Source organism: Adiantum capillus-veneris, chromosome 28, assembly GCF_014529385.1.
Source record: "Adiantum capillus-veneris isolate H3 chromosome 28, ASM1452938v2, whole genome shotgun sequence".
In the NCBI taxonomy this organism is placed as follows: domain Eukaryota; kingdom Viridiplantae; phylum Streptophyta; class Polypodiopsida; order Polypodiales; family Pteridaceae; genus Adiantum; species Adiantum capillus-veneris.
Genome location: NC_140958.1, coordinates 932,928 through 949,206, shown reverse-complemented (window position 1 = coordinate 949,206; position 16,279 = coordinate 932,928). Strand labels below are relative to the sequence as shown.

General features: G+C 47.0%; 1 protein-coding gene across 1 annotated transcript; it reads right to left on the bottom strand.

Moving 5' to 3' along the window:
* Window positions 1–14,909: 14,909 nt before the first annotated feature.
* On the bottom strand, window positions 14,910–15,626 carry LOC147419975 (uncharacterized). The gene has a single exon (XM_086505140.1). It carries the CDS (start codon window positions 15,624–15,626, stop codon window positions 14,910–14,912), a length of 717 nt encoding a protein of 238 aa, XP_086361266.1.
* Between the last annotated feature and the right edge of the window lie 653 nt (window positions 15,627–16,279).

The window sequence follows — 16,279 nt, the reverse complement described above, 5'->3', positions numbered from 1 at the left end:
AAAGACCAACATGCTTCTCAAAGTGAGCACTTCAGGGCCATGCAATTATATCAACTTTGACCCTTCATCACCAGCTACCCAATCCCGAATGGATCTGCTACTGCTCAACCCTCAAACTGACATAACTTTCTATCTGGAGGTCCAATTGACGAGCCGTAAAGACAGGCCTGTAGAGCACTTCAAGTACTACAATTTTGATTAAGAAAACCCAGCTATGACCACTTCACTATTAGCATTAACAACACATCTTTTGGCCCTTTAGAGCCTCATCTAGCATACTTTTAGCTTAGAATTAGCTTGTTAGCAAGCCCTTATTACTATTAAAAAATCACATAGGATTCAAATAAGCATGATTGGCATCCCTTTACTTATTTTCTTGTCATGGAAGCGGAGCTGCACGACACCGCACGGCACACTCACAAGTGGTATCAGAGCAAGTGAGAGCGACGCAGTCTCCATCGCGAGAGCTTCGCGTCAATAGTAGTGTTTGCTTTGGAGTAGAGCTCGAGGAGAGTGAGAGAGAGGTTGGAGCTCGAAGAGAACTCGTAGATAAAATTCGGCTCAGCCATGGTAGGAGATTGAGAGTTGAGCAAAGAGGAGTTTATTTTGAGCTCCTTGTATCCACAGATCATCCCACACACACCACACAGTAGGCAGTTTTGCAGAAACAAATTTGCGCAGGTGTTTTTTGGGCCCGAAAATCATTTTTTGGCTATAAATCTCTCATACGAACTCAGATCTGCGCAATCCAGGACTCTTTTCTGGGGTTTTGGCATGTTTCGGAGGCAATGGAAATGTCTATTTGACCTATTTCTGATCACAAAATTTTCCGCAATAGCTGTGTATTTTGAGTTTTTCATAGGTACATGTTACGGAGCTTAAATTAGGGCTTCAGATCAAGGTGATGGAGAGCTTTGGAGAGCTTAATCTTCAACCAATTTAGAGTGGATGTATGCATGTGTGGATAGCCACACGTTCTTGGCCATTGAGTGCAAGTTTGATGTACTTTTGGAAGTACGGGAGCTACTCCAAGTTGGGTGCATACATTTTGGGCTGAAGGTACAATTGCAGCTGATACAAAGCTTCTTGTTTGAGAGTTTATGGTAGATTTAGGCAAAGAATCAAGGAGAAGTTTACACATCATTGAAGTGGTCTCTTGAGAGACACGGTTTTTTGGGAGCACATAGGTGGAGCTTCTTTCACAAGCTTTCGCTACAGTGTGAGTGGTTGTTCCAAGAGCATCACACATTACACCTTCAAGCTTCATATATGCCTGTGATCTCTTTCTGAGATCACTTTCTCCCCACATGAATCTTGTTAGCAGATTGCTTGCATCTCTTGGCGCCTTTTTGTGTGTAGTTCCTGTCGCATCGATAAAGAATGTTCTCGATTCTCATGTACATTGAGTTGCGGACACTGCCTATGAACCTCGTTTGTGGAGCCATATCATCTTGATTTCCGGCAATTAGTCTTGTTTGGAGTGTGTTGATCCTTTGGAGGGCCCTACGTCAGGTTTTATTGAGCTGGGGTATTCTCGGATGTATGAGATACCTTCGGTGATATAGATAGCTGCAGCACCCCAATTCGTAGCCTTGCCAGAGAATATGAATGCAATGGGATATTGGTGCTTTTGACGCCGAGTTGGTTGTCGTTGATACAGTTAATGTCAATTGACACCATATTTATGTAAATTATTCTCTGAGAGAATTTTTTAATTAATTATGGGTTGATTTGCATCAGTTTGGGCTGAGATTTTGTTCCCCATACAGAGGAGACTATCTCTCTCTCTCTCTCTATCTCTCTCTCTCTCTCTCTCTCTCTCTCTCTCTCTCTCTCTCTCTCTCTCTCTCTCTCTCTCTCTCTCTCTCTCTCTCTCTCTCTCTCTCTCTCTCTCTCTCTCAAAGAGGGGTGGGTTGACGTAGTTAGGAAGAACATGAAGAAAGAGGCAAGAGAAGAAACCCAAAAAGATGAGGTCCTCATCATCCACACAACGATTGATGAATAGAAGAAGAGACAAGATCAACGCCCGACATGATGCAAAAGATTTATGCAAGAAGCTTGGATACAAGCAAGGAGACCTACCCTTCTCCAAAGCATGGTGGGTGGACAAATATCCAAAGTAAAGAGCACTCATCCTTCAATTTTCCATTGAGGAGTTCTGCACCTCTTTCATAAAAAAGAGGGTCATTTTGGGAGGATTAGAGGGTCCCCCTATTTATCTTGATGACGACCTCATGAATCTGCAACAAGACCACTGTGGCGCATGCATGCCTAGAGTCCATCAAGATTGCAAGGAGGGAAAGAAAGCAATGTATCGAGATGGTAGGGTCATCATTGATGGCAAGACCATCGCATAGGGACTCGCGGCTTGTGGGACACAAGAGGAGATCCATGTCCCGGTTTGGAATTGCAATGGAGACCTCTGGACCCATCAAGAGAGACTTGAGAAGGTGATGAATGGATGGGACATGACAAAGACACATGAGAGTCCATAGCAAAGTCTATTGGGATCCACGGCTTTCATTGGGAGTCGTCACACCGAGGAAGAACTGGTCAGCATACCACACGAGGATCAAGAGGGGTGGCTATACTTTTCAAATAAGGACTCCAGAGGAGGATACGGATTCTCACGTGACCCACAAGCCCACTACATTTGGATTCGTTTTGAGCTATGAGGGGATAAGATGGTCTATATTATCATCTGCTACTTTGCTCCCTCAAGCTCTAGATTTGCCACTACAAAGACACAGAGGGATGAGGATGAGAGACCATCACCATATACATGATTTTCAGAGGAGATTATTTAGTACTCTCCACTAGGAGAAGCTTCCTCATGGGAGACTTCATTGCTAGGACATGCAGTGACCAATGTGAGATTTATGACATAGAGGACCTAGGCCATCCACAAGGAGGTCACCACCAGAGGCTCAACAGACACAACTTGCATCACAGAGTATGGTCATCATTTGCTCATATTAGGCTCTCAGCACCGACTCATTATTTACAACAGGATGGCATAGTGGCCCACCTCGAGGGGACTAACATGCATACCACATGGAGTTGCAGATGGGGGAGGGAGCATTGTGGACTACATCATGGAATTCACAGAGGCCACCAACTTACTTAGCTCCTTCACCATCCCGCCCTTAGCTATTGGAGCTAACCACACATATCTCGCACTCTCCTTCACTGGAGACACCACATCCTCTATACCCACTACATGCACCCCTATACTCGATAGACGTCGAGAAGGGACTCCTTTTGCTCCACCACTCCACACCACTACCCAGACTCACCGCCAAGATCACATCAGTTCTTCAGACATCAAAGATTAGCTCTTTCCCACACACCACTCACACTAGATACACCCCACCCCAGGTACCCGACCACAAAATCGTTGGTATGATGATGAGTGCAGAAATCTCTATTGTAGATTGCGATCACATCGGGCCCTTGAAGAGATTACTGAGTGTGAGGCCACGCATCAGATGAAGACACTCACACAACCAGTGCCACAAGATTTCAAGGAGGCATAGGAGCTAGAGCTATACCGCCTCTTCATGAGCATGGACGATGCCACACATGGTGCAACTATGAGAGCCACTGATAGCCGACTTTCGGAAAATCAAAGAAAAAAGAAAAAAAAACTCATTTCACCCCCCCCCCCCCCCCCCCCCCCCCCCCCACCACTCTCAGTACCCCCCCACCGTAACTTATTTTTTCCCCTCTCGCCCTACACGCATCAGATAAAACCCTCGCACTCTCTCCCCCCCCATTTTCTTTACATACCCCCTTCCCTAATATCCCCCCCCCCCCCCCCGATTTACCCTCCCCGGCCAGGCAAAAATTCATTCCCCCCCCCAACCCCTCTCTCGTGCTCCCTCGGTGTGAGCCGCATGAGACCCCCCCCCCCCCCCCCCCCCCACTCTTACACTCACCCTCACCCCCCCTCTCCCATTACCCTTTACCCTCTACCCTATCCTACCACCCCCTCTTCGGCCCGCCAATATTCCCTCCCCCCGACCCCTCCTCCCTCTTCCCCACCCGCTCGTCTCACCCTCCTTCGGCTCATTCCCCCCCCCCCCCCCCCCCCCCCCCGGCCCGCGGATATATTCCCTCCCCCCCATTGACTTAGTTTTCCTTCGTCCTTAAGCCCATGCAAGACAACACCACCCTCCCCCTCTCTCTCTCACCCACACAAACCCATGCCCCTCCATACCCCCTCTTCCCCTCCCTCTCCCTCACACACTCTCTCTACCTCTTATCCCCTCACCCCTCTCCCCTCCCCCTCTCCCTCACTCTCCCTCTCACGGCACGCCAACGCGCAAGTCTCTCTCTCTCTAGCGGGCAGCAACACATACACACACACCCCACAACACCCCCCCCCCCCCCCAACCTCTCCTCTCTCTCCCATGCGATGCAGCACACATACTCACACACCCACACCCTCACGCGCAGTCCGCAGCCCAAGCATACACACACACACGCCTTGCGGCAGCAGAAAACACACTCACCCACACACACACACCCCAATCCTACCCCCTCCTCTCCTTCAGCCATGCGCAGCAGTCCGCTATCTGCCACTGAAAAAAAAATTATATATATATATATAATTATATTATATATATATATATAATTATATTATATATATATATACATTATATAACTCCCCCCCCTTCTTGTGTTCCCACGCACGCATGCGCACATACATATACATATACGCACTCACTCGCAAATACACATATATGCTCCCACAACCACATACATACATACACACATGCATAAACGCCTACGACATCGACAAACGAAAGAAGAGGGATCCAAAGCACGCGCCGCCAACGGCAGAAACAGAAAATGCGCCAAAGGCATGCCCTGGCTGACTCTGAAAAGAAGAACGCTCGACACCAACGCACCGGCAGCTCGCCATTCGCCGACAACACGCAACCTCGATGCCATCCCAGTAATTTTAGGTTATTTTACCATTATCTTCAGTTTTCATCCAAGCCATTGTAAATTTCCCTTTTGTAAATATCCTCTCTCTAGGTGATGGTGACAAAGGCCCACCTAGAGATTCCCATCTTTTAATAACCTTCCCCAAAACAAAGCAAGGGTCAACCACAGCGGGCCCACCACTTGCTTTGTCTCCCCGATTAAGATTACCCTAACCACACTGGGATTACCATAATCCAAGCAGCCAACACCTATAAATTGGCACTGAGAGGTCACTATCGGGGGGGGGAGCAATTTATGTGGAACCAAGCATTGGGTAGAGTGTAGTAGGAGGGATTGACACCATCACCATCACGGGGAGGGGGTCTTGTGTGTTGGGTTTTCCTTGGAATTGCACCATGCGAAGGGAACCACACCCATCTCTCGACTCCAATGGTCGATGCACACACGTATGCATGCTCTTGGCAATGAGTATTCACAGTCATTGAGTCGCCCACCAAGTAGGTTGCACCATCTCCTCCCCCTACCTCTCTACCACCACAGCATGCCACCTTGTAAATATTGCAGAAATAATTCACCCTCACACCCCTGAGGTTGTTTTCATCAATTACGAGTGTTCTCTCTCTCTCTCTCTCTCTCTCTCTCTCTCTCTCTCTCTCTCTCTCTCTCTCTCTCCCTTCCTCTCTCTCTGTGTGTAGGCTTGCGGTGTTCATATCATCATGGGCTTTGCGTCCTAGCCGCTCAAAGCTAGGTGGTGCCCCCTGTTCGCTTTACCGTGGCAGGCTCGAGGCGAGCCATTCGGCCCCCGGCGTTTTAGAGGCCGTCGGGGTTCGGGGTCCGCTTTGCGTCCGTCATTTGGTGCCCCCACTGAGGATCGAACTCCAGACCTTAAGTTTACAATGCTGAAAGTGACACCCACTATCAATCATGGACGAGTGGCTAAAGGAGTTTTCTAACTGGAGGACGGAAGAAGAAGAGACAAAGGAGGCCTTAGCTGCCTTCATTGAGGTGCTACTACCAGGCTGCAGTGTCATCAACATTCAAGAGGTAAATTTTCCATCTCGTATCGTTCGTTCTAACTATAAATCGAAAGCATCAGGTGGCAGATTGGTGAGGTGCCATCACTGTTGTCAATCAAGGCACACGGTCAATGAGTGCCAGCAACGGAGGCAACGGAAGGGCTGAAGTCTTCTACATTGACATTCATCGCAAGGAGGTCATTCACGTCAAGGAAGGAAAGCAGACGGTGAGGCCTCTTTTCCCTGAAGAAACAACAGTCAAAGATAAAACCCCAAAGTGGCGTAAAGGTGCTACTCGAGCCAAGGGCAAGGAGAAGATAGGCTAGCCTGGAAACACATGACCCCGAAGGGAGAAGCATCTGGACAAGCAAGTGCTTCAATCTCAGAGAGCCGGGTTGTACCCACTTTGTCAAAGAAGAAGTCATCCGAAGGAAAGCGGCAGAAGGTCGCCTACCGATTTGCACGACGCATGCGAGTGCTACCAATCCACTTCGACAATCCAAAAGAAGAAGTGGTGAGAAGATTCCCATGTCCTAGAGAGGAGTGGTTTGGCTTCGCTATTTTGGGAAGCGAGTGGAGGACCTTCCTCCCCTCCCTATACAACTTATTCTGAAGAAGCTCTCTACCATGGGAGAGACCCAGTGGGCTGGAGATGAGCTGCAGCTGAATGGAGTAGAATTCATGCAACACGCCGATTACGGAAATTACCTACAATTGCTGTTAGCCAAGAGACTGGGAGCGTTCAGACGCGTCGCCATCACCCCGTACGTGCTAAGCAATGAAGGAAGAGGAACCCATGAAAGGTGACGACCTCTTGTGGATGTGCCGACTCATCAACACTGGCATGGTAAGAGTGTAAGTAGGTATTTCACTCTTTGTGCATAATGGAAAATGGGCCGACGGCATTCCCGTTCAGATTCCTGCAGCATATGCATGTGAACATCTATGTAGATAGGAAAGTCTTCTACCAACAGAAGATCGTCTACCTATTTGGTGCGGCAGTACTAAGAGAAATCCTCAATTCCCTGAACCCTATCATTCTTCCCATACTTGATTACCATCATTCCTTTAATGTCTCTATTTTTATCATGTTTTAACGTATCCATTCGCCCCTGTAAGAAACCTCTACGAGCAGTTACTGTTGATGAAAAAAAAAAGGGTTTGTAATTTCCCGAGTCACCACCATGGCAAGTGTTTCTTTCCCCACGTTCTGTGGAAAGAAGGGTGAGGATCTCACCACTGATTTTTTGGACGATTTTGACATTGCTTGTGTCATCTCCAACAAAGATGACGATGCTTCACGACTCAGAATTTTTCCTCTACTGATGAAAGTAGAGGCCAAGTCCTGGTACAATGCATTGCCTCAGGCTACCAAGAATGCATGGGATGTGTTAAGGGATGCTTTTGTAAAGAGGTTTGGTGGAGGCACAACCTCAGAGAAGCTATGGCAACTATTGACAGAATTAAAGCAGGCAGGCCTGCTGGAGTACGCCACCTATGAATTAAAGTTTGTGGACCTATGGGAGAGATGGATTGCCACACTGGAGGAAGGCAAAGGAGCGCCCAATTTCCTGAAGAAGGACCGTTTCATTGCTGGTCTATGGTCACCGCTTAGAGAGAAGGTGAAGGGAAGGTTTCGTGCAACATATGAGTTGGCAGTCGAAGTAGCCCGCCTTAAAGACAAGAAGCTGCGCATGCAAGCAAGAGTAAACGAGTCAGAGGAAACAAGATCGACCCGACCAACCCCAGTGGCTGCAATAGCCAACCATAGAGTCCAACCACAGGAGACAGCAGAGGAACAGCAAGACCTGCTAAGTCGCATGACCACCCAACTAGAGAGTTTATATGTGCATCTGGTGCAGCAAGGGCATGCATCTGGCAGAAATCCAAAACAAGGAAGAGGAAAACGAAGGCAGAACCCAGAATACCACTGTTACAACTGCGGGGAAGACGGCCATGGAATGTACTACTGCCCACACCCAAGAAGGCAGAATTTCAATAGAGAAGGGAGACAGAATCAGATCTCTTCGCCAAGAGTAAGACCACCACCAAGACAGCCAGGACAAATCCCAGCAATCCAAATCCTGCGACCACCTATACAACAGCAACCACCACCCCAACCTCTCATTCCGCCACTACCCCCACCACCTGCGGTGAACCAAGCGGTGAGTGTCATTAGCTTAGAGGCTAAAGGGAAGGCGAAGGTAGAAGAGTCAGCTCGAGAGAAGCACAAAGAAAAAGCGAAGGTAGAAGAAGTGGATGCTATGGGAGTGAAACGTGCAAGGCACGAGGAGGCATCTCAAAAGGAAGAGAAGATGAAAGGGAAAGGCGAGTCTAGCAAGCAAGCAGCTAAACCGCGGCGGAAGATAGACATCATGGACTTCTCACTAGGTGAGGAAGCACAACCCTATGACTTAGTTCAGGATGTGTTAATGCAGGGCCCGAAGATAACTTGGCCCCAATCACTCCACCTTGCACCCAGAATGAGGAGGCAATGGACGAAAATGGTAAGTACCAGGAAATCAAAACCACGGATAGCTGGGGCTATCTCTGGGAGGGATGTCGATGACATCTTGCCAACCATGGACGCTCACATTAAAGGGCAGCGGATTTCAAACGTCTACATAGATGGTGGCGTGCAAATATGCGTCATGAGTGAAAAGATGATGCACCATCTAGGTCTAGAGGTAAGTAGGCCGGCACCCTGCCGAGCCAAGATGGCAAACAATGTAAGAGTAAAATGCGTAGGCATTGTAAATGCGATCAAAGTAAAAGCATTCAATACGGAAGTGGAGGTAGACATCTTCGTCATGCCACACAAAAGGGAGGGCTACCCCATCATTCTTGGAAGGCCTTGGCTTATGGCCATGGAAGCAAAACAAGACTGGAGCACCGGGATGATCCAGATGAAGGATGCTAAAGAGAAGTCCATATTCTACGACATGAGGACTGGAAAGCAGCGCAATATGATCTTGGAGGCTTCAAAAGACGAGTCCACCAGCGAATCCTCGTCTACCTCAGGAGAAGACACAACCACCACCGATGGGAGTGACAGTAGCATTGAAGTAATGGGAGTCATTCTTAAAGACCCAAACAGATTAACACAATCTGAAGCAACCTCAGCAAACGAAGAGGGACCATCAGGTAAGCAGTCATTGGAGGATGCAGGTAAGCTACAAAAAATGCTCTCAAATGAGTTAACCAATGAAGAGAGGAAGGAGTATGTCTCCATGTTAGGCAACTTCACTACTTTGTTCATTGATGGCTATGATAAGATCACAGGGATTATTGTAGTGCAGCACCACATAAAGCTCAAGGAAGGTAGTAAACCCGTAGTACAGAAGCTCAGAAGACTTGGAGTAATTCAACAAGAGGCATTGCTTAAAGAAGTAAGGAATTTGTTACAAGCAGGTTTCATCCACCCTATCGAAGACTCAGAATGGGTCTCCCTAGTAGTAGTCACACCAAAAACAAATGGTAAATGGAGAGTCTGTGTGGATTATAAACCTCTCAATGCAGCCACGAAGAGGGACCATTTTCCCCTCCCATTCCAGGATGAAATACTCAATGAAGTGGCAGGTCACGAACGCTACACAGTATGCGATGGCTACTCAGGATACTTCCAGATTAGCATTGTGGAGGAGGATCAGAAGAAGGCAACCTTCATCACACCTTGGGGATGTTTTGCCTACAGAGTGATGCCGTTTGGCCTCACCAACGCCCCAGCCACATTTCAACGCTATGTGACCTTTGTTTTCCAACCCTACTTTGGAACATCAATACGGGTTTTCATAGATGATTTTTGCATCTATAGCTCACGAGCCCTTCATCTAAGCAAAGTCTATGATGGCTTAACCAGGCTACAAACCCTAGGTGGCCAACTCAACATGGACAAGTGTCACATTGGTGAGGGCAAACTCACTCTCCTTGGTCATGTAATTTCAGCAAAAGAGATCGAGGCTGACCCCAACAAAATTCAAGCTCTCATATCATTATCATCTCCCACCACCGCCAAGCAGTTGGTTTCTTTCCTTCAAAAGGTAAGATATTTAAGCAAGTTCATTCACCTGCTATCTCAAGTAGTCCTTCCCCTACAACAACGCACCCAAAGGGATGTTTTCTCATGGAGTGAAGAGAATGAGCAGCAGTTTACTGAGGTAAAGCAAGTCCTATCTAAGTTCCCCACTATTTCACCTCCTAAGTGGGACGAGCCATTCTATGTAAACCCTAGTGTGGGAAATGATACTCTGGGAGCAGTGCTAATGCAAAAGGATCCCAAAACTTCTTTCATGTGCCCTATTTACTTCTCTAGTCGAGTCATGACCCCATCAGAAAAGGGATTCACCGAAGTAGAACACATGGTTCTGGCACTAATGTTTGCTACCACAAAATTCCGCTCCTATCTCTTTCCTAGACCATTTGTAATCCTGAAAATGGAAGAAGTTTTCCCTTATGTAATGAGACACATGGATGTCTCATCTAGGATCTCAAAGTGGTTAATTAGACTACAAGAGTTTGATTACACCATGCAAGTAGAAAACTCCACCAGGGCTAGTCTAGCAGGAATTCTCACTCATCGTCACTACGAGAAGAACCTCAAGGTCAACACGGAAGCAAAGGAAGGAACACCAGATAAAGAGAGCCCTAAGCTAGAGAGAGCTCACTCTCTTTTCTTTGACGGAGAATACAAGAGAACAATGGATCAGTCTGCAGCAGGCATGGTCATTTTCAATGAACATCAGGAAAGAGTATTCTCCATGGGGCAGTTATTACACTCCCACTCTAACAATGAGGCAGAATATGCAGTCCTAATCCTTGGGCTGGAACAATGTATTTCACAAAAAATTCAGCGCTTGAATGTGTTCGGCGACGCTTTGCTTTTGATAAGGCAGATAAATGGCACCTGGGAGTGCAAGAATCAGGTTTTACTTGGTCAACTTCGTCAAGTTAAGGACCTTCTAAAGAAGTTTGAAGCAGTAAAACTCTTCCATATTCCCAGAGTAGAAAATCAAGAGGCAGATGCACTAGCTAAAGAAATAATACAAGATGTTTCCATAGGAGCAATCAAATTAAAGCTACCCCTCTTCCAAGGCAGTGACGCTATGCCTGATATCATCAGCTTTCTAAATACAGGAGAATGTCCAACAGGACACACCAAAGGCCAAAAAAAATGGCTGGTAAGGAAGGCTACTAGGTACCGCCTTATAGATGACCACTTGTATTGTAAGGGCAAAGATCAAATTCTCAGGCGGGTGCCAACCTCTAGTGAAATCACCGAGGTAATCTCAAGCTGCCATGACGGCGTCTGCGGTGGTCATTTTGCTCTAGATATCACCAGTAGGAAGATTCTACAAGCAGGATACTTTTGGCCTAGTTTGAACAGAGATGTACACCGTTGGTGTAAAACATGTAAGGCTTGTCAAGTGGCCAGTGATCGCACGCTAACCTACAAGCCACAAACCCCTATCATTTCATATGGTCCGTTTGAGAAATGGGGAATAGATGCAATTGGTCCCTTACCAAGGGCCCAATCAGGTAAGCTGTACATCATAGTGGGGGTAGACTACATGACGCGATGGGCAGAAGCAATGGCCACCACCCGCATTACTATCCAAGAGGTGGAAAAGTTCATTTTTGAGCATATCGTTTGCCATTTTGGCACTAATCTTGAGATAATATCAGATAGAGGACCAGGAATCAGAGGTGATGTGATAGGAGAACTGATGAAGAAGTTAGGCATCACACGTTGGCATTCCACACCATACTATCCACAATGCAATGGTCTGGTAGAGAAGGTAAATGGAATTATTTGCAAGATCATCACAAAACAGGTGAACAACCATATAGGAGATTGGGATAAACATCTCATGGCAGCTCTTTGGGCCTACAGAAAAATGTTTCGAAAATCACTAGGTTTCACCCCTTTCCATCTAGTTTATGGGAAGGAGGCAATTCTACCCATTGAGGTACAAATAGCCAGCTTACGAGTCTTGGCCAGCCAGACCCACCGTCCAATCGTAAACCTTAGAAACCACATCTTGGATCTAGAGAGACTACAACGGGATAGGGAAGAAGCAATCAATCACTATGCAGCACAGGTAGAACGACGTCGACTCACTTTCAATCAAGGGCTTAAAGAGAAAGGACTGGAAAAAGGCATGTTAGTGCTGCGATACGACAACGATTCGATACCAAGAAGGATAAGAAATTTCAGCCTAGATGGGAAGGACCATTCATCATCAAGAAACGCTACGATAACGGCAGCTATAAGCTGATGGACGTTGATGGGAGAATTCACAAGAGTAGAGTCAATGGATGGAGACTGAAGAGGTACTTTCTTAGGTTTGAGCCAGAATTCATGTTAGACATTCCAGAAGAGGAAGAACCCTCTAACTCTACAACTGAAGAAACTGAAGAAGGGCTAGAAGCATGAATGCCTCTAGCCAAAAGAGAGAGGGATAATGATAGCCGACTTTCGGAAAATCAAAGAAAAAAGAAAAAAAAACTCATTTCACCCCCCCCCCCCCCCCCCCCCCCACACACACACACACTCTCAGTACCCCCCCACCGTAACTCATTTTTTCCCCTCCCGCCCTACAGGCATCAGATAAAACCCTCGCACTCTCTCCCCCCCCATTTTCCTTACATACCCCCTTCCCTAATATCCCCCCCCCCCTCACTCTTACACTCACCCTCACCTCCCCTGTCCCATTACCCTTTACCCTCTACCCTATCCTACCCCCCCCTCTTCGGCCCGCCAAAATTCCCTCCCCCCGACCCCTCCTCCCTCTTCCCCACCCGCTCGCCTCACCCTCCTTCGGCTCATTCCCCCCCCCCCCCCCCCCCCCGCCCGCGGATATATTCCCTCCCCCCCATTGACTTAGTTTTCCTTCTTCCTTAAGCCCATGCAAGACAACACCACCCTCCCCCTCTCCCTCTCACCCACACAAACCCATGCCCCGCCATACCCCCTCTTCTCCTCACTCTCCCTCACACACTCTCTCTACCTCTTATCCCCTCTCCCCTCCCCCTCTCCCTCACTCTCCCTCTCACGACACGCCAGCGCACAAGTCTCTCTCCCTCCATCCGGATGTCGCCAGCATGCAAGTCTCTCTCTCTCTAGCGGGCAGCAACACATACACACACACCCCACAACACCCCCCCCCCCCCCCCACCTCTCCTCTCTCTCCCATGAGCTGCAGTACACACACTCACACACCCACACCGTCATGCGCAGTCCGCAGCCCAAGCACACACACACACACGTGCCTTGAGGTAGCAGAAAACACACACCCACACTCACCCACACACACACACCCCAATCCTACCCCCTCCTCTCCTTCCACCATGCGCAACAGTCTGCCATCCGCCACAAAAAAAAAGAAAAAATATATAAAATTATATATTATATATATATACATTATATAACTCCCCCCCTTCCCGTGTTCCCATGCACGCATGCGCACATACATATACATATACGCACTCACCCGCAAATACACATATATGCTCCCACACTCACATACATACATACACACACGCATAAACGCCTACGACATCGACAAACGAAAGAAGAGGGATCCAAAGCACGCGCCGCCAACGACAAAAACACAAAATGCGCCAAAAGCATGCCCCGGCTGACTCCGAAAAGAAGAACGCTCGACACCAACGCACCGGCAGCTCGCCATTCGCCGACAACACGCAACCTCGATGCCATCCCAGTAATTTTAGGTTATTTTACCATTATCTTCAGTTTTCATCCAAGCCATTGTAAATTTCCCTTTTGTAAATATCCTCTCTCTAGGTGATGGTGACAAAGGCCCACCTAGAGATTCCCATCTTTTAATAACCTTCCCCAAAACAACGCAAGGGTCAACCACAGCGGGCCCACCACTTGCTTTGTCTCCCCGATTAAGATTACCCTAACCACACTGGGATTACCATAATCCAAGCAGCCAACACCTATAAATTGGCACTAAGAGGTCACTATCGGGGGGGGCAACTTATGTGGAACCAAGCATTGGGTAGAGTGTAGTAGGAGGGATTGACACCATCACCATCACGGGGAGGGGGTCTTGTGTGTTGGGTTTGCCTTGGAATTGCACCATGCGAAGGGAACCACACCCATCTCTCGAATCCAATGGTCGATGCACACACGTATGCACGCTCTTGGCAATGAGTATTCACAGTCATTGAGTCTCCCTAGAGAACGCACCAAGTAGGTTGCACCACCTCCTCCCCCTACCTCTCTACCACCACGGCATGCCACCTTGTAAATATTGCAGAAATAATTCACCCTCACATCCCCGATGTTGTTTTCATCAATTGCGAGTGTTCTCTCTCTCTCTCTCTCTCTCTCTCTCTCTCTCTCTCTCTCTCTCTCTCTCTCTCTCTCTCTCTCTCTCTCTCTCCCTTCCTCTCTCTCTGTGTGTAGGCTTGGGGTGTTCATATCATTGTGGGCTTTGCGTCATATCCATCTAAAAGAAGGGAGCAAGCCAGTAGTACAAAAACTAAGAAGATTAGGAGTTGTGTAACAAAATGCATTATTGTCCGAGGAGACCAACCAGGCTGGGGAAGTGACTTCTTTGAGAGGTCTACTCCAAAAAGCTCAAGCTCAATTGAATGATCAGGCAAGAGAGATCTCGTCTTTGAGCAATTTGCTTACCTCAGCCCCAGCAGAGTTGATCCTTTTTACAGACAAAATTGATGATCTTACAATTTGCAATGTTTGTTTGACTACTCAAAAGACGCATTTTTTGCTTCCTTGTGGCCACTTCAGATTATGTGTTGATTTCTTGGATAATATCCAAAATTCTGGTGTCAATAATGTGATTGTTTGTCAATGGTGTCGCCATGCACCGGTATCGCCATCCGGTGCATGGCGACACGACAATTATTTTGTAGGGCAGTTGAAGGGGTATTCTGAGCAGCAATCTGTGCTTAAGACAAGTCTTTCAAGGAAGACACTTCCCGAGCCTCGTTGGTCACCATGGAGTTCAGAGCAGCAATCTGTGCTTGAGATTGATTAAGAAAATCTTTCAAGGATGAAACTTCCTGAGCCTGGTTGGTCACAATGGAGTTATGTAACTCCATGTGTTGCTTTGCCAACTCAAGATGCTCTTTGAGAGATGAATGTTTTTCTCTAAATTGAGTTATATCATGTTCTAACTGGTTCTGTAACTCCATGTGTTGCTTTGCCAACTCAAGATGCTCTTTTAGAGATGAATGTTCTTCTCTAAATTGAGTTATATCATGTTCTAACTGTTTCACAAGAACAATATCGCGTTGCTCATTTGCTTTTGCAACAGCAAGTTCATGGTCAACAGCAAGTTTGTGGACAAGAAATTGTTGTTCTAAGGACTCTTTAAACTTGAACATCTCCCGTGAGATAGTTCCTTTTATAGCTTCACAATTTTTATGAAAGGTCTCAGGCAGATTGACACTATCATCCCAAAAGAAGCCAAAAGTTTTGGAAGGTGAAGGGGATACCATAATATTCTCAACAGGCAGTCTTCCAATCTCATGTACACGTCCTTTGAAACCACCAAGGACTGCAGCGCGTATGACTGATTTTGAAGTCATAGACACACTTCCGGAGATGGCATCAACAATCACAGAGATTTCTCCTAAAAGGTTGTCAACATGGTCGAGAGCCATAGTTAGACGAGCAGGAGACAAACAGATAGATAGGAGTAAAAGCTCAGCGAGAAATAATCGTGGGTATGAAGAAAGCAAAAGGCCAAGTGTTCTAAGTATATGAAGAGCTAAATGCAAGAGGTTAGCTAATACTTAAAAATCAAATATCTCCTTAAACTTGAAAAAAATATGCAAAATTATTGTGTAATTTATATCCTTAAATACTCGTAGCAACCTTTTACATGGAGAATATAAGGTTAATTTAAAATTATAATTCAATTTAAATTAGTTGCAGTATTTCAATAGATGTAATCTAGCAAGATCCCACATTTCCCACAGTCTAGGCAGGACTGGAAAAATACTGAAAAACCTGGCCACGTCCTCAATCTAGGCTGAGGCATCGTAAGAACACATGCATCCTAGGTTTTTCTCTCCATGCCCTTCAAGAGAAGGAAAGAAAATATCTTTTATTTCACACGCAGGTCTTGGTGAGCGAGCACAACTGACTTACCGTCAAAAATTAGAAGGACCTACTACGTAGTAGGAGGAGGCCCCACGCAACCTGCCTGCACATCATCTCTAGAATCGCCTTTCTCAAGAATGTTTTTGAAATCGCCGCTTGTAGATGGCTGAGAGACAGTCTCACTGGGTGGGAACCGGCTCTTGTGAGACGA